A 21,332-nucleotide genomic window follows, 5' to 3' on the forward strand; every position below is an offset into this window, starting at 1 on the left:
GGCCCCACCCCGAAAGCTGGAAAGAGTGTCACTGAGAATTTGTTCCTTAATGCTTCTAGGGACTGTCCCTGAAATTATTACTTAAGGGGAGAAATTGTGAATGGTGAGACAGGAAATTCTACAGATACTTGTAAGAATAGTGCAGAGAGGTGGCGCCTTGCGTTGTTATGAAACAGTTGAAGGGTCTTGCTGGCAGCCACAAAAAGAAGTGTTGTTGATTCCACCATTTTGAGGACCTGGTGGGCTTCCTCCTTTCTGATATACGTGATCTCCACAGTAAGCCAGGTCTCCCCTCTCACTGTGATTACAAGGGAGCTGAAGCAAACTCACGTTCAGTCACAGCCACTCTATTAAATGTTATGGTTCCCATATTTGTATTCTTTTTCCCTGTCCTCATTTTTCTACTTCTAGTTTATCATGTGCCCTCTGTTGCAGGCCAGCTCAAATCCTTTCCAGAAAAAATTGGAGGCATTAATAAATATTACACAAACATACATGTTTGACTCACCCCTCCCCAATTGTGATGTTACAAACAGAAAGAGCAAATCTGGAAATATTCTTCTATCTTGAGTATTAATGTAAGGTCAATTTGACTTTGGTGGGGACAAAGATTTAAATTAGCAGAATAACTGGTAAAATAGCATAAATCAGAAAAATTAAAGACAAACACAAACACAAATTGCAACAATATTTGTACCGTTTTTATTTGTAAAAATAACCATCTGAATGCATTTCCATAGTATATTACAGTTAAGTACTTCATTACATTATTAGCATTCAGTAGTTGAAAAAGTATTAAACTGTGCTTGAAAAGATTCAGACTGGTTCAAAGTCATTCACCGAACTAAAAGTCATTTTCCTCATTTTTACAGTCATGACATTTACCAGAGTCATTCAACTCCAATTTACATAAGAAAACATCACAGACAAAATCCCACTGAAGCATCAAACAGTATTTTATGCTGTTACAAATATGTTATGCAAAATATAACACTGGCACCAGATTTGTATCATCGTGCTTTGCAAAGATATATTGCACATGCTAAAGCATAAAATATGTAGACAAAACTACCAAACAAAAGGTATTTGCATTGAATTTTTAGATCACTGCATAAGAAACGCATAGAATTACATTTTTACACACACTCAGATTGTCACTATCTTAAAACGCTTTTCCCCTATAACATTGACCTATGGTTTACAGTTTTGTAAGAAGAAAGCATTTTAGCACTGCAAAATTAAACATAATTCCTATAGAAAACTTCGGCATTTTCATTTTCATTTCAAAGCAGGTAAAGGGGAAATAGGAAAAAAGACACTTTATACATTCAAAGAAAGGCTGAAATGAAAACTCACTGGTATTATATTGCTCTGATAACACTCAAATGAAAAAAATACAAAACATTTCACAGAACATCTTCAGAATATACAAATATAAAAAGGCACTCTAACTTCATATTACAAGACAAAAAAAGGGATGAGTTCTTCAACCAACGCAACAGATAAGCAAACCAGGTTGCTCAACAGTACAAAGAATAGTGCAGCAAATCCATTTGATGTTCTTTTTCTAATTTCATAATAAAATAAAAAAAAAATCAAGCAGCTGTTTACTGCCTAAAGTACCAAAACATACTATGGTGCCCTTGTAGTAGTGATAAATAGAAATCCCCTGAGCTTTTTACTGTAGAATCATAGCAGATTTTAGGCAATTTGGAGATAGTAATGTATTTACCAAGGATAGGCAGACACGGCGAATAGGTAAGTGCGATGAAACATGATCCCTGTGGCTATGGTTAAAATACAGTCTAAAAATAACACAGTTAGGTAAAAGCACTAAACAATCAAGACTCAGTTAAAAGCACAATGTTTTTTGTTTGTTGCTTGTTTTTTTGCTTAGAAAGCTACATTGCAAATCTAGTTCTATTCCTAAGAGATGTACTTAAAACACACAGAACTCATAGTTTTTGAAGTCATTTCCTAAAGAAAAAAATTTGGTCTTGGGGAATGGAGAAACAGCGAGAGAGTGGGAGAGAGATTTGATTCCATGAACAATTCACAGCGAGTGTGATTTCATTTTGTTCCTTTGTCCTCCTTCTTTCTATCAGGGAGACAGTGGGGGAAAGTCAAAATGCAGCTACGTGGAGAGAAATGTCCCATGGCCGGCACTGCTTTGCTGTCACCTTCCTTGTTCTCTGTGCTACTCTACAGGAAAAATGTGAACGCTGCTTCACCATTACAAGAGGACATTTCATTTCCTGCTTTACACGCCAGTGGAGCAAGATTTCCATTCACTTCTAGAAAAAGACACCACAGTATATCGTGCTTTTTTAGCGCTGGATCTCCCTTGCTTTTCAGTGTTTTGGTAAAGATAAGGTCGTTATTGCTCATTAGCAATTTATCTACTTTTTAAAAATTCATCTTCTCTAAATAAACAAAAAGGACAGAGGAAGGAAGGGGAACACAACACCAAGAATTTAAAAAAACAATGTTGGTGGTGTCGAAAATTTCCAGTGAAATTATTACCAATTCTGTAAGTCCTTTGAACAAGTTCTCATTTGTGAAGAACCCAACGTGAGTTTTTAATTAAATCAGGATATTAAAAGAGTAAGATTAAAGTCTTTTACAGTTAGATGAAAAAGATAATACAGCATGTGTATTTGATCCAGATATGATAGAACACTGTTTTAAAAATATCTCACATACACTATAAAATAGAAATTTCCAGGGTTGAAAATGTAGCTGATTATAAAATGCCAGAGTCCTGACAACATGTTTCTCTCCTGTTTCTTCCTCAAGTGGAAAACAGCACTTGAGCTGGTGATTTCTATTTCCTCTCCTGGTACATGTGCTCACACACTGACATCATTTCCCACTAGGTTACTGGGACCATGAGCTTTTCAGTGTGTTCAGAATAATTTCTGTAATTTCTGTAAATTTCTTTGGGCCACCTTTGTGCATATGACCCACCACACACCTCAGTTCTCATCTTGCAGAAGAGCATAAGGACGGCAGTGACCCCTAAGCTCTCCAGGCTGGCTACAGACCGGGGCTGAGCAAGGGATGTTGTACCCCTCTCCAAGAGACGTGGAAGAACCTGAGGGTCAGCTGCAAACCTTAGCAGTGGAAATGCTGGGCTTGGCCCCGGGACGGCCAGCTAGCCCGGCGAGGGTCCTGCGTGCTTTTCTGCTTTTGTGTTATTCCAAGTAAGACACACAGCACTTAAAACAGAGAACAAACAATGGATGTTTCCTCGGCCTTTGTTTCATTTCAAATAAATATAAACACATTTACATCAAAAGTATATGAACATTTTCTCTAGTTTGGCAACAAAATAAGTCTTGGTCAACATGTCATGGTACAAATGTTAGGCCATCAACTAGAAATCTGTGTCATAAGAAATATAAAACACAACAAAGACTGTTACACAAAAAGATTACATTTTAACTCCATAGAAAAGCTACTTCAGTTCTCACTTCCATTTTGAAGGAAAGCAATTTAAATTCTTCCATTCCAGACTGAAGCATTTTGGTCCTCATGTATAGCTGGTTGATGAACTACAGACATATATATATATATATATATATATAATATACATATGTGTGCGTATGTATGTGCATAATGTTTAAAGAGTCTCATTCTTCTTTTTGTACAGCTATTCCAGGTGCAGAACGGGGTCCATTTGACCTAGAAGCTTTGGCAGAGGGAGTAGACACAGTATTCACTAAGTTGAGTTGATCATCAAGCGACTATCAATTGGCTTTAATTTCCACATCACCCATTTCTACCTTCTGCTTTGCACCTTGTTTCCTTTTGTCATCACACTTCCACTCACTTGGCATGACCTTGACTGAGAAGCTCATTCAACACTTTACTACTGATGAACAATGCTGATGGTTCTGATGTTTTTAAAAAGTTAGCATTCTGATTTGAGGATTAACAAATAAATAAATAAAGGGTGGTCTCATATTAAATTTGCAAATGTCTCAAAGTTCTGGTGCAATACAACTTTTCACCTAAAACGTTATTAGATAGATTTGGATTCAGTCAGCCAGGTGAAAAATTAGTCACAGGCTTGTTACAGGGAGTACTGGGGGCCGTATTCGTGTTAAATGAAAAAAAGCAACTTCAATTTTTAGTGAATTTTTCCATTCATCTGGCAACTTCCATAAACATCCTTGGAAAGAAGTTCTGGATATTTAAGTGCTTACTATAGAGAGGATATGCATAATTGGACTCCCTTAAAAAGATTATTACAGGCATCATTTCTGAAGATGAACACCTTTACCTTTGGCTTTTAGTGAGGAAGTAAACATCAAAGTGAGAAGAGGTTTGAGGCAATTCCTATCCACCCTTTCCCTCCCCTCCCAGGGGACATGAATGTCACATGGATATACTTCTGAGAACTCACTGCTGAGTGAGTAAATGAAAAAAAAATTCTTTCTAGAGAACAGCTCCCTCTCAATTGCATCATGCCAAAAGAAAAAGAATCAAATGCATTTTTTTACTTCTTACTTAAAATGAGAGGTAGACTTGCACAGAAGTATCTTAGATCTAAGGAAAACATGAAAACAAAAATCAGGGCCCATCTGTGTGAGTGCCTTGCCCTACAGTCTAGTTGCCCTCCCTGGGTTTGGTTAATTCCTTTTCTACTGGCTTCTGGAAGCCCAGGCCCATAATAATACTCGAACACAACATAAACCTGGAATTCACGTTTCTTTCCCTCCTTCCAATATGGGTGATCAAGGAAAAGCCGCTACGGTCCAAAGTCAAAACGTTTCGGAATCAGAGTCATTTTCATTGTACCCATCCTCTGAGCCTACGTTGTTACTGCAAAGGCTGACCATGCTACCCAGATTGGAGAGGGTCGTCCTGCTCAAATTGTCTTTTTTAAAACAAACGAAGTTGACAGCCGTCATTGTACTGGAAGGAGAAAAAGGCATCATGGTAGCCAAAATGAGGGCCAGGCAGTCAGCCACGTCTTTGTTAGGAGCGCAAGCCAGGGCCGGGGTATGACCTGGGCGTAAATGCAGACAAGGCAGTGGTTAGTCCAGGAAATCCAAAGGCGGCGTGAGCATTCCACAGTACATCTCATACGACCTCACACGCGGAGATGTATGTTGAGTTAGAAATCATGCCAGGCAAAAACAGGAGTTACTTCCCACAAGTCATGCTAGGGGTCAGGCTAGAGGGAACTGGGAGGGGGAGACATTTTATGAAGGGGTTTTGGTTTTGGTTTTTCAGTTTACATGACAACAAGCACTATGTTATCCAAAGTTAGGCAGAATTCTAGTCTTCATCTAATAAACAGAAACACAAGGGGGCAGGGGCGGGACACAATTCCACAAAACAAAAACAAAAACAAAAACAACCCAGCAACAGGACAACCACAAAGGTGTTTCCACTTGAGAGCACACGCACACCATGCGCCTCAGGCTTGGGCCAGAGCACTCTCATTCTGAGAACAATGACTTTCCATAGTAGGTAACTGTGTGTCAGATTAGAAAAGATGTCGAAAATCAGATGTCTGTAAATGTGATTACGCAGTTTTGTTGCTTTACATATGTTTATATAAAGTATATACCAATTAACTTGTTCTAGGAAAATGGAATCATTTGAGCAGATCAGACAGGAAAGCACTGATTGTTTGTGATTTAAAATTTACTATCATTTAAGAGAAATTTAACAGAATTTTTAAAAATAGCACACCAACCCACCGAAGTCCCAAAGTCCAACTATGACAGGTGTGGGAAAATGGCTGTACGGTCCTGTCATTCTCTGCCATTTAGACTCGATGGGTCCTATCCAGAAGAGAAAACTGTCTTGACACATGAAACATGTGCGGGGGGACGTAGATACATTCTTCGACTTAATTACTACCCTTATCCAACCTTTATTCTACTGACCTGAAAGGGTTAGCCTAGCTCCTCTGCTGGCAAAGTTCCTACTACCTCTCACTCATTTATTCAGAGGAAGTGGCTCAATAAAACTCAACATTCTGTCAAGTTCTATCAACACTTGGCCTAGTTTCTGCCCCTCCCCCACCCCAACAGATCACTCCTCTCTCTAGTACAAAAACAAGTAAGAATAGACAGGTATCTTAACATTCCATGCCACAGAGGTCATTGACGAGTAAAGGATTTATGAGTGTAGTGCTGTACAAAACTGCCCCAAATTGTTCCCAGGCCTTTGGGACACAGCTGAGCTCTCAGAAAGGCTTCAGTTCCACTGACCCAGGGCTCTCCTTCCCAGGGTTGCTATTGGCAGGACAAGCCTCAGATGCAGCAGGCTTACAATGGAGAAAGCCAAAACTAATTTATTTTGAGCTCTTTGGGTCATTTTGAAGAAAAATTGTGCACTTCTGCATGCCAACCCTAAGATATATAATAGCCGTAAGAGGGTGAGGGAAGGAGAGGAGGGACAACCAAGGAGATGAGGTAACAGAACTTTCTGTGCCTCCTAGATGAGTCGGGTTGGGGACAGAGTGGGGTACATGCTAGGATAAACGGGGCTGCAAAACAAAAACTAATAGGAATTAGCTAATGATGTCATATGGCTAATGCTTACTTCTGAGAAATAGGCATGGGCTGCTAGTTCCAATACCTGTAATAAGCAGTTAATTGAGTTAAGTTAATGATACTTTAATTAAATGCCACAATTAATGCCACATTTAAAAAATTACATCATTCATAAATATCCAGAAGTTCATCTTTTGCTCCCCACAGTTAATAGGCATTGTGCTTAAAATGGTAGTTTCACACAATTCTGTTACTCATTAGCTTTCCAAATTTCTTCGGAAGCAGAGTAGAAAGCTTCTGTTCAGAGTTAGTTCATTCAGAAAAGGAAGGTTACATAGATCAGGAGAAGCTTTCAAGCCTAGAAAGTCATTAAAAAATTGTACTCATGTTCCCCAAATATCCATACTGAGAATATGAGTTTTGATCTCTTCTTTAAAAAAAACAAAAAAAAAGGTTTGATCTCAGAATGAACTGAAATACAAAGACCTAGGTTTTCTTTGAGCCCTTGAGCATGCACTAATGACATGTATAGTCTCTAACTCTTCAGCGAATGCAGTTCGAATTCTGAATGCCTGTCTGCCAACTTTTCAGTGTGTCTGAAGCAGCTGAGCCACCACGCTGCAGAGTTAGAGACCAGCTGCTGGTGTTACATGCAGAATGGAAGGCACTGGTGGGCTACAGGTGGACTACGTGTTTTACAAAGACAGACAGGACAAATTATCCCCATTTGATTTCTCACACACAGAAACTTCCAAGGGGGAGAGAAGTCTTACTGCCTTTTTACTGAGCTCCTATCATTCTCATTTTCCTCTGGCTTCAGAGCACAGGGGAAGCACCTGCGGTAATTGCCTCGTTTTTCCACTTACCATTTTCATCCACAGCGAGTACACAGCCCCCTTTGGCCAACAACTCCTCAACTACCGCCTTCAAGCCATTTCGTGCAGCAACATGGAGGGGTCTGAAAGAGGACAACACCCAGCGTCAACCATGATACAGATTTGGGTGAGGAATGTGTCATTTTGGGGAGCTGCATTGCTAAAAGGAAGGAAATACTTAAGAATCTATAAGGAGTACATGAATATTTTTATATTCTTTTAATAAAAATATTTGTTGACCAGATCTTTTCCAGGTGCTAATGATCCAACTGTTCTTCCATGTTGGCCCAGATTTCTCTACAGATATGACAAATATTCTGCATCTCAAACAACCTCAATGACAACAGATAGGAAGTGAGAAAAAGAACGTAAGCTCCAGTGTGTTTTCTAGAAGGCTCTTTACCCCTTGCTTTCTATTCCAGCATTTGAATCACTGTTTCACACAGTCCATCAACATGATTGGTGTTAATATCACCCATATATATTTGTCTTGAACCTCCTTGTTATTACTAAATGCACTAAATGATATTTTGTTGAATTTAGAATACCTTAAATGTCAAACCCAGTATATTCATTTCTGCTATATATTTCTTAAGAAACTTGATGGAAAAAAAATCCTAATATTCCTTTGTCCTTAAATGCATAGGTAATTTACTAAAATGGAAAACAAATCAGCTTTTGGGTCTTTCACGCTGAAGATTACACTGAATTATATTAAAATATAATTAAGACAAACTGCTTAGAAACTCTTCAAACGTATTCTGGGGATGTGATTTATAAAGTTGTCATTTTCCAGTAAGAATACATAATGCTAATATATTACAAAATTGTATGACAGCATAACAAAAGAAAGATTCTAACTAAAAGTGGTTAGCTCGGTCAGCATCTGTAGGTATGTGACTATAAACTTCGTGGAGAAGGCAGGTCTGTGTCTTTCACCACTGTATTCTCCAGTGCATAGCACACTCTTAGAATTTGTTGAATAAATGACTATGAATCTGGGTCCAAATCAAACTTAGGAGTCACACTTACGTCTGCAGTGCATTATTTTTTGCATTAATAAGGCTCTCGTCTTGTATCTTGTCAAGTATTAACAAGGCACATTTTTCATGACCCTAATAAAGAAAAAAAATGATAAGAAACACGGGACAGAAACAGAGAAAAGCTCCTGAAAAATTACTTCATTGTGCTTTTAAATTTAAAATGAACATCATCTGCCCAAAAACATTTTTTTAATTAAAAAAAATTTTTTTTAAAGATTTTATTAATTTATTTGTCAGAGAGAGAGAGAGACAAAGCACAACCAGGGGGAGCAGGAGATAGAGGAAGAAGCAGGCCCCCTGCTGAACAAGGAGCCCAATGCAGGACTCGATCCCACGACTCTGGAAAGGCAGACGCTTAACCGACTGAGCCACCCAGGTGTCCCTGCCTAAAAACATTTTTAAGGCAACTTTCTGAGTAATTCTTTTTTCTTCTAAAAAGCAAATGGTTAAAGGACCCTAGACTCAAAGATTCTGGAGAAGGTCTATTAGGACTTGATTAATGTAAACCTGATCTAAAGTATTAGTATTTCTAAGGCAACTGAAGCAGTAATGTTGAGAGAGCTGAAGGTGCTAGCTCAGCAAGGTCAGCTGGCAGAGAGTAGAATTAGGAGCATCCTTTAAATCTGTCAACAATGTTTTTTAACATATGTCAAGTTCCATCTCCTTCCTCAAGCCTTCAATGACCACTTCACTCATCCATCTACCTTTGAAATTTCCATTACATCTGTTATCGGTATCACTTATCACTATGTACTGCCTTACACTGGGAAGGGACTCTTTCAGGAAAGCTCATTCTTTTCTTCCTCAACCAGGGGAAGATATCCTTGTTATCTTAAAAGAGATGGTTGATAATTAAAAAAAAAAAAAAAATCAACTGAAAAGTCAGAGACCCTTTCACGATTTCAGGCCTATGCCCTGTTAAGGGGTCATGGTTTCCTAAACCCTTGCTACTCAGTGTGGTCCACAGACCAGCAACATCAGCTTAACCTGGAAGTTAGAAACGTTGAATCTCAGGCCCCACTTTAGACCAGCATTTTCACAAGAGCCTCTGGTGATTCATTTGCACAATAAAGTTTGAAGAGCACTGCAATTCTCTTCATGAAAACACCACACTTTGAAATAAACTTCACGAAACAGAGCCCTTTCTGGGGTTTCCATGGGCTTCCCAGAGCAAGAAGTGAGAAAGTGCAACCGCTGAAAGGAACAGTCAAAGCATCCGGTACGACAGACATCACCTTTAATACTGTCACCATGTTGAAATAAACCACCACTGGCACTAACTGGAATCACTCTATAACGCCTTATAAGGGAGCCCCTGAAATGTAATTTCAGAAATGTCCATGGAGTTTTCATTCTCATGCACTGCTGGTGGAGTGTAAACGGTTGTGATCTTATTAGAGGCCCATTTGGGCTTAAAAATGTTCATAGCTTTAGACTCAATAATTTTACACTAAGGAATTTATCTTAAAGGAATGAGCAAGAATTCTTTAAAAAAAATTCTCTACAATTAGTAGCATCTATAGTAGCATATATTTGAAAACAAGTACATGTCTAACAATTGGGGATGAGTGGAATAAAGGATGGCACATTCCTAAGGTAGAAAACCACACATCTTCTAAAACACGATACAGGGGTGCCTGGGTGGCTCAGTCGTTAAGCATCTGCCTTCGGCTCAGGTCATGATCCCGGGTTCTGGGATAAAGCCCCGCATCGGGCTCCCTGCTCTGCGGGAAGACTACTTCTCCCTCTCCCACTCCCTCTACTTGTGTTCCTGCTCTCGCTGTCTCTCTCTCTCTGTCAAATAAATAAATAAAATAAAAAAACTAAAATAAATAAATAAATAAATAAAACACGATACAATTCGATATCTAAAAGAAAGATATTCATGGGGGGCCTGGGTGACTCAGTCGGTTAAGCATTGGACTCTTGATTTTGGCTCTGGTCATCATCTCATGGGCTCATAGGATTGAGCCCTGCATCAGGCTCTGCGCTCAGTGGGGAGTCTGCTTGAAGATTCTCTCCCTCTGCCCCTCCTCCCCACTCTCTCTCTCTCTCTGTCTAAAATAAACAAATAAATCTTTAAAAAAGATTCATAAGATATGATTCAGTAACAAAAGCAGGTTTTAAGCTTTTCAAACATTATGATCTCACTTTTGTAAAATTGTATATTTATTATTATGTACCATTTTCTTTTACAGAAGCAGGAATCTTGAGCTACATGTGAACATAATGCTACTAAAAAAACAAAAGAACAAAAAACCTCGAACACGTTCCTTGCATTGAACTATGTACCAGAAAAAAAAGGGCCAAGGGTAGACATGCACATGAACACACTTATTTGCCTCAAAGGGGAGTATTTTTTTGGCTATGTTATTACAATGTCTTCAAATGGAACAAAATGAAAACAAGTGGACCTGCTTATATTTTAGAAGCCACATAACTAAGGTCCTAAGCTGTGTTTAAAGCCAAGTTGATGTGGTACCGCACCCCCTGGAGACAGACTGCATAAGAATGCAGGTGGCAAATGCCATGAAAAGCATATCCTCACCAACCCCTACGTGGGTCTTGCCCTGTGCTTCTTCCCCTTCCATTCTGCTTACAGTTGACAACACCCTGGGAAAACGTACATCTTAATTAAGAGCCATGATACACACTTCTGAGATAGCATGTAAGTGGTATGATTACAACGCTAAGTAACACTGTTTCAAATTCATGTACATACTTTGCTACTAGCCAAATGTAAGGGTGTGTTCAAGTCTTTATCCTTTACAGTCAGATCAGCCTGGGCACTGTTCACCAAAACATCTATAGAAAAAGCCAAAAGAGAGTTACTTAGACGACAGGCTAACTACAATAACACATTCAAATTAGTATGACGACATCATCATATTTGATGTTTTTAAAGAAAAAAGGAAAAATTTATTGCCATATTTTTCTATTGAAATCCAAGGTCTATAGATGTTCATTTTAATCGTCTTTGTAGTTTTGTTATTTCCAGGTCAAATAATTCTGTTGCTATATTCGGTCTCTAAATGTTGAGATTTTTCACTGCACAAAGATTGGTTCACTTTGACAAGGTCCACCAATCATCAAATAACAGGGGACTGAAGACAATTAGCAAGTAGAATCAATTGGCTTACATAAAATGTTGGCCTTTTTTACATGCATATACCAAGAGAATAACCGATTTCCCGGTTTTACGTTACTCCGGTTTGGGTTGGGCATGAACGCAAAGCCCACCAGTCAAGCACGTACCCACGGCGCCCGCCTGCCCGTTCTCAGCAGCCATCATCAGCGCTGTTTTCCCTGAATTGTCTGCTGCATTCACTTCAGCACTGTGTCTCAGAAGAAGCTGCAAGCACTCCACGTGATCAGCAAATGCTGCCGCGTGAAGGGGTGTCCTAATGATTTAAAACAAATAGGATTTTAGCTTCCTTTAAACGTAACACACTCTCTTTCTGTATACGCCTGAGAGACTTGGGCACAGCGTCATCTTAAGGATTTAAAACTTCTCAGTTTACAGAGATAACAATTAGGCCCTCTCTAAAGTCCATTTGGGGTGGACACTGAACAGTCACCTATGTGAATGGCACCCCCTAGATTTGGAGGGTGTTTAAGTGGTGGCTCTGATAATAAAATTAGCATCTTTACTTACCCTTTGATGTTGAGCTCCAGTGACTTCTCATCTTTGATAAAGATACTTTCAGAATGGGGGCGCCTGGCTGGCTCAGTCAGTACAGCTCATGACTCTTGAACTCAGGGTTGTGAGTTCGAGCCCCACATTGGGTGTAGAGATTACTTTAAAAAGATACTTTCAAAACTAAGCCTTAAATTTGTAGATAATTGGCTATTTAAATAATAAAAAAGCCCCCACTGTCTAATATGGATAGTTGATTTTTCTAGGAGCACAATTTGTATTATTTATCAAAATTAAAAATTAAATCTAAAACTTCATCTCCTAGACATACTTGGTCATGTGAACAGATACATATATTAGACTGTTCACTGAACCACTCTTTGAAATAGTAAAATATTAGAAACAACCTAAATGTTCTTCAATAGAAGGCAGGCTGATTAAGTGTCTGTCCATTCAATGAAGTAATATCCAGCTTTAAAAAGAATATGGTAAATCTATATATTCTGGTATGAAAAGTTCTCCAAGATACACTAAAAGCAGAGCATTGCAATAGAATTCTCCCATTTGCATAAAAAGAACAAAAGCATATATTTTCATATATGTTTGTAGCTATGTACAGAAAATATTGGGGAAAATATAAAAATTTCAAAAGAATAGTTTAAGGTGGCTTTCCCGATGGAAGAGGCTGGGGCTTCTGGGCTAAGAGTAATTTCTCCTAATTATATACTCTTTATTATATTTAATTTTTAAAAGACATGCTTTTAGAGGTGCCTGGCTGGTTTAGTAGGTAGAGCATGTGACTCTTGATCTCAGGGTTGTGAGCTCGAGCCCCATGTTGGGTGTAGAAATTACTTAAAACAAAATCACTTAAAAAAATAAAAACCATGCTTTTATGTTACTTTTTCAATTAAAAAATAATAAATGTTTGGCTATTTGCAACCACAAAGCAGAGACTAAGATTGATCAAGACATGAGGCATGCCATCTTAGCATCACTTACCTGCCTTTGTCATCTCTGCAATTGACAATACTGGAATCTATGGCCCCCAGTAGCAATGATGCACAATTCTCATGATCATTTATTCTAAAGTGAAAATAGATTTTACATTTAAAAATTTTACATTTTTTAAAAATTATATATCCCTTCCTACTCCATCTTCCTATGCACTGTATATTTAACAATCTGACACATTTAAAAATGTCTGATGCAAATATCTGTGGTTTATGTTCTTGTTCAAATAATTAAAGAAGACAATTTAGGTCATACAAATAAACTTTACTTAACACTTCATGAGGCAGGCAGTCTTCACTCTAAAGGGTCTGAAGAACTGCTTGCTTCATGAAGTGTTAAGTAAAGTTTCTATCACCTAATCTGTCTTCTTCAATCATTTGAACAGTTTTGGTGATGAGGGTGGGATTCGAAGCTGACTACTCAACAGCCTGCAGGAGGAGACACAGAGATAAGGCATTTGCCGAACCCTCTGAGTTCACTGTTGCCAAGGGCTAAGGGTGAGTCACTCTTGGATTTGAGGTCTTTTCCCTTGTGTGCAACTCTCTAAGCTAAACAAACTTTATCCAAAACTTTTTAAAGGAAAGGGGTTTATTGAAGTTCCCAGAAAGATTCTGTGATCCAGGAAAGGCTCTGGGACAGCTATAGTGGGAGTCCACAGCAGGTAGCAGTCTCTAAAAGACTAACAGGGACCTTGAAGTAAGTCCACAGCATTAACCACTGGGAGACTTGCAGAAATAAATTAAGACAAAAATACAGACTGTTTTGACCAATGGCACATTAATATCTACGTAGGCATGAACTGGACGATTAAAAGCCATTAGGGCATCCACCATTGTAAAGAAAGCTTGTGGAGAGTAATAGATCTATTGTTAATGAGAATCTCAGAAGCCAAAGCCACAAAATTGATGGGCATAGGTTGAGCACTCAAAAGCCGCTAGAGTACTCATCACATAAATCTAAGACTCTTGTAATAGGGTAAGTTGGTTATGGAACAGGTTAGATTGACACTAGGTCACTCACCAACCTCAACAAAATTTCCATGCAACAAGGTACACTGTAAAACACCACACAAATCCCAAACCCAGTGGCACATCTCTCTTAGGTACTAATTTGGCTCTAAGAGACTCAATGCTTAGCTAAAGAAATGAGATCCTCAAGTTTCAAAGAATTGAGCACTCTGCCTTCCAGCACAGTTGCTTATTTTCTGTCTACAAACTGTGATCCTAGATGCTATAGATATCTACAAAAATGGCAAAATATTACTTAGACAACCCAGAATTACAATGGCCAGCATGGGGAATGTTCTAGTTAGATAAGATCGTTCATTTAAGGAGTACACTTGAAAGCAAGGGTTCCCAAATCAACAAACAGAATGGGATACCTATTTTAATTGGTGTGCAGAAGCTTCCAAAAAGCTTCAAGATTCCAAAAGGGCTTCATTGAAAGATTCATTGCCAAGGCTAATGAAAAATTAAAGACACAAGAGGTACCTAAAACTAAGACTGTAAGACTGATATGACTCCTACTACTGCCCTCTATCCTCCTTTACCTGAGTACTCAAGAGTCTATTAATCCTCTATCTGAACTGCCTTCCCACCGTGAAGGGGGCTACAGGATCAGAAACAAGTCTTCAAAGTCAGTGGCCTTATTGCAGCAACTGCTACAAGGCCAGAAACCCAAAACAACACCTGGGCCCCCCCACTGCACCATCATCAAAACACTGGCTCAGAAATCGGTGTCTCATTTGCAATCTATCAGGACATTGGCAAAAAGACTGTCCCAGAAGGTTTTGTGCAAATCCTCTGATAGCAGCTCAAATGCCCCCATATATATCCTCCAAGGAGGGCCCCTATATAGGCCCCTATACAGTGTTGACGAGACACCAAAGGATTCTCCAATAAACTGCTACCAGTTATTCTAACAGTTAAGGGGAAGTAAAATTAAAATTAATGGAAAAATCTTGCCGAATTCTGGTAGATCCAGGGCAATACTCTCTACTTTAAACTCCATTCACTCCAGAGCCTGCAGATGGGACCTGGGAAAACCGGCATGAGCAGGCAAAGGGTGAGAATTCTTACCAGATTCACCTTTCCTGGTCTCTGTGGTGGCCGATCAAGGGGGAAAGGTATACTTTCATGTTGTCCCTTCCTTTCCAAATTCAAACTCTTGTGAATTTGGTTTTGAAGTACCCATTGGTTATTGATCCTTTTCTCTCCCAGGGACTGCTATTGCCTTCCTGTTTGTCCTAAATCCTTCTTTATTTTACCTATCTTTGGGAGGTAGCTCTGGATCTTGGGAAAGTAGTATCTTTTGCACCATCTTTTGGGGCATCTTGCATTCATGGGTTGTTCAATATTGCCAGGAATAGTTACTGTTTGTCCTGGCTGAAACTTGACAAGATATTTGAAAGCCTTTTTTTTTTTTCTTTTTTAAAAGTAGCTTTATGGTTGGTCAAAAGCTGGCCAAATAGGAAGCTGATATTCAGAACCTAATAGTAACTTTCTTTAGGCCTTCCCAGTAAGCTAAAATGAAACTATGTACCTGGGGTGAGGGAATGGGGTGGGGGCATTCCAAAGACAAACAGCTCTAAATCTAGAACAAAGGAATAATTTGATTTCTACCTTAGCTGAAGGAAGATCTCCTTGATATAAAGAAGCAAATTAAAGATAATGTAGTTGGATGAGTGGGACAGTCCCCCCTTTTTTAAGGAATTAAAATCAACTCTCCTTGCCTTACAAATTGAGTTTTTATTTTTATTTTTTATTCATTTTTTTAAAAGATTTTATTTATTTATTTGACAGAGAGAGACAGCACAAGCAGGGGGAGTGGCAGGCAGAGGGAGAGCAGGCTCCCCACTGAGCAGGGAGCCCGATGAGGGGAACATGACCTGAGCTAAAGGCAGATGCTTAACGACTGAGCCACCCAGGCGTCCCACAAATTGAGTTTTTAAAGAACAGAAAAAGCTCGCCTATCCTTTTTACCAATCCCCAAACCTCTCTTATTCATCTGAAAAGGCTTGTAGGTATTGTAAAATTCTTCTTGGAGGATTTTGCATTCCTTCCCTATGCCTTTGAGATGTACCTGGTCTTCTCTAGGAACTAGTATCTAGGCCATTTCTTTGAGCACATTTCAGGGAGATAATTCTTATCAGAAAAAAGAAAAAAAAAGAACGACTATTTGGAAACTAGGGAAATAAAAAATCTTAAGTCTCTGATATGTGGAATTGTTGAATCTCTGTATTGTACACCTGAAATGAATATAACACTGTATGTTAACTAACTGGAATATAAATAAAAACTTAAAAAAAACTATATATTAACTATACTGTAATTTTAAAAAATTTGAAAATCTGAAGTTTTCTCAATTTTAGTAAAAAGTTTAAGCCATCTGAGCAGGTAACCTTAACTTATTCCATCTGCCAGAAACACAATCTGGATCTGTGGTTGTTGTTGTTGTTATTGCTGTTGTTGTTTAATAAACTAGTGAGTTTTGCATTATCATACCTGTTTAAAGGCTAAAATTTAAGAACAAAAGTTAGGGCGCCTGGGTGGCTCAGTTGGTTAAGCGACTGCCTTCGGCTCAGGTCATGATCCTGGAGTCCTGGGATTGAGTCCCGCATCGGACTCCCCGCTCGGCAGGGAGTCTGCTTCTCCCTCTGACCCTCCCCCCTCTCATGCTCTGTCTCATTCTTTCTCTCTCAAATAAATAAATAAAATCTTTAAAAATAAAATAAAATAAAAACAAAAGTTATTAAGATTTCTGTTCGTGTCCATCTATATGTGTATGTATATGTACGTACATTATGTTTTTTTCTATCTCCAGATGGTATTGCCAAAATTAATTGTAAAGAGCTCTATTTAATTGGCTTAATGAACATTAAGCACTTGGGGTGCCTGGGTGGCTCAGTCAGTTAAGCGTCCAACTCTTGGTTTTGGCTCAGGTCATGATCTCAGGGTTATGAGACTAAGCCCCTGTGTGGGCCTACTTAAGATTCTCTCTTTCCCTCTCTCTGTACCCCTCCCCAACAAATAAAAATAAAATAATATAATAATAAAAAGAACATTAAGCACTTATATAAGCCAAGTATATTCTCAGAAATATAGCAACTAACCCAAATGTTTTTTGGGTTCACATGATCTGGGTTTATCTTTGGTAAACAAGGACTAGTTTTAGGTTGGTCGGTTTAATTAAAACAGACACGTCTTCAGAGTTATCAGCATTTATAATGCAGACATAAAACTTTTATTCTACCTAGGTTTACTAAAAATCAAATAAGCTCATGTTATCACTGTTACAGAATGTCAGCCAGAAAGATAATTTAAGATGATGGCTGTTTCATATCTCATGAAATTTTCATGAGTGATCTAAACATAATCATTAAGAATAAGTAAATTAAATAGATGTAAGTAAGATAAAAGTTTATAAGTAAACTTTTCAACAGTAATTATGCTTTATGGTATGTATACTTAAAAATAGTTTCCAAAATGTTTTTGGTAACCTGAAACCTTAGTTAAGCTGAGATACATTAAATGATGGATATTCATTGACTTCTAGATCATTTCCAATTAATATAAAACTCTGAAACATTATTACTGAACATAGATTTATCCACTTTTGGCTTCCTTTGACAGAGGAACTACAGATATTTGGCTCCATTAGTAAACATGTTTTGTACCACATTGAAATATGTATTATAAGGAAGAATATACTCCTAGAAATTATGAAATTTATTTATGAATTTGCCAATCCACAGAATGCTAATGTAACCGACAATCCACTATTGCTTACTTCTTAGTTTCCACTAGGAATTAAGGATTCTAGGGGTTAAGAATTTTAATCAATTAAAACTATTTACAAATAATAAGGGTGGGGCACCTGGGTGGCTCAATTGTTAAGCGTCTGCCTTCAGCTCAGGTCATGATCCCAGGGTCCTGGGATTGAGCCCCGCATTGCATCGGGCTCCCTGCTCGGCAGGGAGCCTGCTTCTCCCTCTCCCACTCCCCCTGCTTGTGTTCCCTCTCTCGCTCTCTTTCTGTCAAATAAATAAATAAAATCTTTAAAAAAAAAAAAAAGAAATAATAAGGGTGAAAGAAAATAACTGTAAGAAAAGTAGGTAATAAAAGTAGAATGTGTATTTTTTTTGGATAAGGAAAGTTATGAAAGACATGATTTTTGTTTGTTTTATTTTTTTGGTAAGAAAAAAGAGAAAGTAATTTTGTCCTAAAGTAAAATGACTGTTTTTTCTGGAATGAGAAAGAGGGAAAAATTAGGACAAAATCTGAGTGGATATAAAAAGCTGTAAAAGGTGTGTGGAAAAGGAATCTTGGAAAAGGAATTCTCTGTGGTCAAGCTGGCTAAGATTGGAATGGATTTACTTAAGCTTTAAAAAAATGAGTTTTAATATCAAAAGTACACTAGTGCAAAATTAGAATTTGGTTTTCTCTCTGTTAAAGGAACAAAGGGTTTTTTTCTTAGGTTACTGATCTGCTCTTAATAAGAAATTGTAAATAAAGGTTTTTGGGTTTTTTTTTTTTTAACCTTTTAAGTAATCTTCCTGAAAAGCAGAGATTTTGTGTCTTACCAAAATAATTTACTGTGCTTTAGGCTATCTTTATCAAGTCTTTAATTACTTAAGAAAACCCAGTCTTCTTAGTATTAAAAGAGCTAAGGAGGTTTTTTGGTTTGTTTCTTAAGCCACTACTAACTTTCTGTATTTATCTTAATTAGCTATATCACTTTGGTTAAATGGATAACTAAGTACTGTTGCACAGTGACCTATGATCCTATTCGACTAAGTGTTTTAAAATCTTTTGATATTTTTGACAAATAAATAAATGCATAAGTTGGTCAACAGGCCAACTGGCTTAAAGAAGTATCCTCTCTTTGGGATTATTTCTTAACTTCTGTGAATCTAGTTGGTTTGGTTCATGGGGACCCTGGTTCAGGAATGTCCTGTAAACCTTAGGAATACTTTTACTATTAATGATTATCTTCCTGGTCTGTTGCTTCCTAGTCTGTTGTTCTCTCAAGGGTTTTATTTATTTATTTATTTATTTATTTATTTTTATTAACATATAATGTATTATTTGTTTCAGGGGTACCAGTCTGTGATTCTTCAGTCTTGCACAATACACAGCGCTCACTATAAGGGTTTTAGATGTGTGTATGCAGCCATAAGCCAGCTAACAAATGGTCTCCCTCCAACTGGAATGAAAACCTGACATTATCTCCTGTGAAACAGAGAGAGACCCAAAGAGACAATGGTAACTGAGAATAACTTGCAACATCACCTTTGCTCAAACCTCTTGGTTGGCCAGAGGTTGATCAAAGTGGGGAGGAAGAACTACCAAATCGATCCCACATGAACCTTTACTTGGTAGGTCAGGCACCACTGATCCCGGGAAACAACATAGCAAAAAAAAACCCTTAACTTTTAAGTTTCATGTTATTGTAAATGTTCCGTCTTCTCAGAGGTCAGACCATCTAGTTAACCAATTAATAATTACCAAGTTATATGGGTGATTGCCCCATTCCTATGATACCTCAAATAAGGCCAGATATGAAACCCTCGCTAATCAGATATTTTTATTCCTTCTCTTTCCTGTTTCCTATTCTTTATTCTGTAAAAACTTCCTGCTTTCTGCCTCACACTGTAGCTCTCTAAACTCTTGCAAGTGGACACCGTCTGCTTCATGAAGTGTAAAATAAAGTTTGTTTGGTTCTTTAATCATTGTGGATTAAATGCTGGAACCCCAGTATTTCTTCAGAACCCCTACATCCAGGAAGGAGTTTACTGTGCACCACTTATGCATCATGTTAGGTTTTGGGGGATACCAAAGTGACAAAGACATGGTTCCTTCAGATTTAAAATCACTCCTACCCTTTATTTCTTACTCTTTGCTTATTCATCCACTATCCGCCTCCAATATCTTTCAGTCAAATGACCCAGCTGCATGTGAAGCCCGGAGACAATGCAAAGATAAAGCAGGTCCCAGGTGGCCATGTTCCCCCAGGCTGACCATGGAAGTCTGCTTTCAAGTCACTGTATTATCTAAACAATGGTTCATACTGTGAGATGGCAGCAAAAAGTACATTTATCAAAAAAGAACTTACAACATATGAAGAATGGAGAATTACAATATATAAAAAGTCTTCCTGCCATAAAATGTCTTTTCTAATCATCCATAGGCATATTGCTGTTAACCCCAACTTATTTTTAGAATTTGGTACACAAATGTGAGGTCCATCTGGAGAGCTCTTCACCTGGGGTGTAACGTGCCTCTTAGTTACCCACGACCCTTCATGTAGTTTCCCTCAGGTGACATGTGAGCCACCGTGGAGCCTGGGCACTCCACAAAAAGCTCCTGGAAAATCATTAACACTAGGGACCACACTTTGCTATCAGACCCATTTGCCATTAGCAGCAAAGTGGAATATGTTGGTCTTACCTATAGTCTAAAAGCCTGTCCCTTCCCAGAGAGGCAATCTGTCTGTATGTAGTTAAAATGATTAAAGCAACACCATTAACTCCCAGCGTTTCTACTTACATTGCACAGTGCAGTGGAGTAAAGGGATTACCGATAAATTTGCGAAAACATTTTTGCTCCAAAAGTACCTCTATACAGTTTTCATTACCTGTAAGGAATCAAAAGAATTTAGAGAGTTTCCAAGAAAGAAATTTTGGTCAACACAATCTATTTTTGTTGTTGTTGTTGTTAAGTATTGAATTCTGGCTTGTGAATTTTCCTGAATTGGCTGAATGTTCACTCTCCGTGGAATAAACAAAATGCCAAAATGTCATTAACTATGCTCACAGGTGTTTTGAGACATAGTGAAACAGTGAAGGCCTTATGCTCTAGAGGAGAGAAAGAGATAAAGAAGGGACCTCATTTGCAAGTGGAATAGATTCAATATCATCCTCAGTTCTCAAGAAATAGATGCCTGACATAGATATGCCTCAGTTTGCCCATGTTTACAACAGGAAATTCTCCTTTCAACCACATGAATAGGTTCACTTACAATTATGCAACCTAATTCAGGAAAGAAGATGTGACTGATAGAAAACAGTATTTGAGATAATGCAGGTGAAAGGGCTTTGACTATAAAATACTATGTAAGTGTTTAAAATGGCACCAAGGCCAGTTCCTGGCAAATAGTATGCACCCAATAAGTATTTTTTTAAAAAGTAGATGAATGAGGGTGGGAGGATGGGTTAGCCTGGTGATGGGTATTGAGGAGGGCACGTTCTGCA

General features: G+C 38.2%; 1 protein-coding gene across 5 annotated transcripts in view; it reads right to left on the minus strand.

Annotated features, from left to right (window-relative positions):
- Positions 1 to 679: 679 nt before the first annotated feature.
- ANKRD44 (ankyrin repeat domain 44) overlaps positions 680 to 21,332 on the minus strand; it is a 319,460-nt gene continuing 298,807 nt past the window's right edge. For 2 of the 5 annotated variants that reach the window (XM_078071145.1, XM_078071144.1), the window contains exons 22-28: positions 20,629 to 20,716; positions 13,070 to 13,153; positions 11,689 to 11,834; positions 11,156 to 11,238; positions 8,423 to 8,505; positions 7,382 to 7,473; positions 680 to 3,691 (exon numbers count right to left, since the gene is read on the minus strand). In XM_078071145.1, coding sequence (XP_077927271.1) covers positions 3,633 to 3,691; positions 7,382 to 7,473; positions 8,423 to 8,505; positions 11,156 to 11,238; positions 11,689 to 11,834; positions 13,070 to 13,153; positions 20,629 to 20,716 — 635 coding nt within the window. In that variant the 3' untranslated portion in view covers positions 680 to 3,632. The other 3 variants (XM_078071141.1, XM_078071140.1, XM_078071143.1) reach the window with 2 other exon arrangements.

This window comes from Halichoerus grypus, chromosome 4, assembly GCF_964656455.1.
Source record: "Halichoerus grypus chromosome 4, mHalGry1.hap1.1, whole genome shotgun sequence".
Lineage (NCBI taxonomy): Eukaryota > Metazoa > Chordata > Mammalia > Carnivora > Phocidae > Halichoerus > Halichoerus grypus.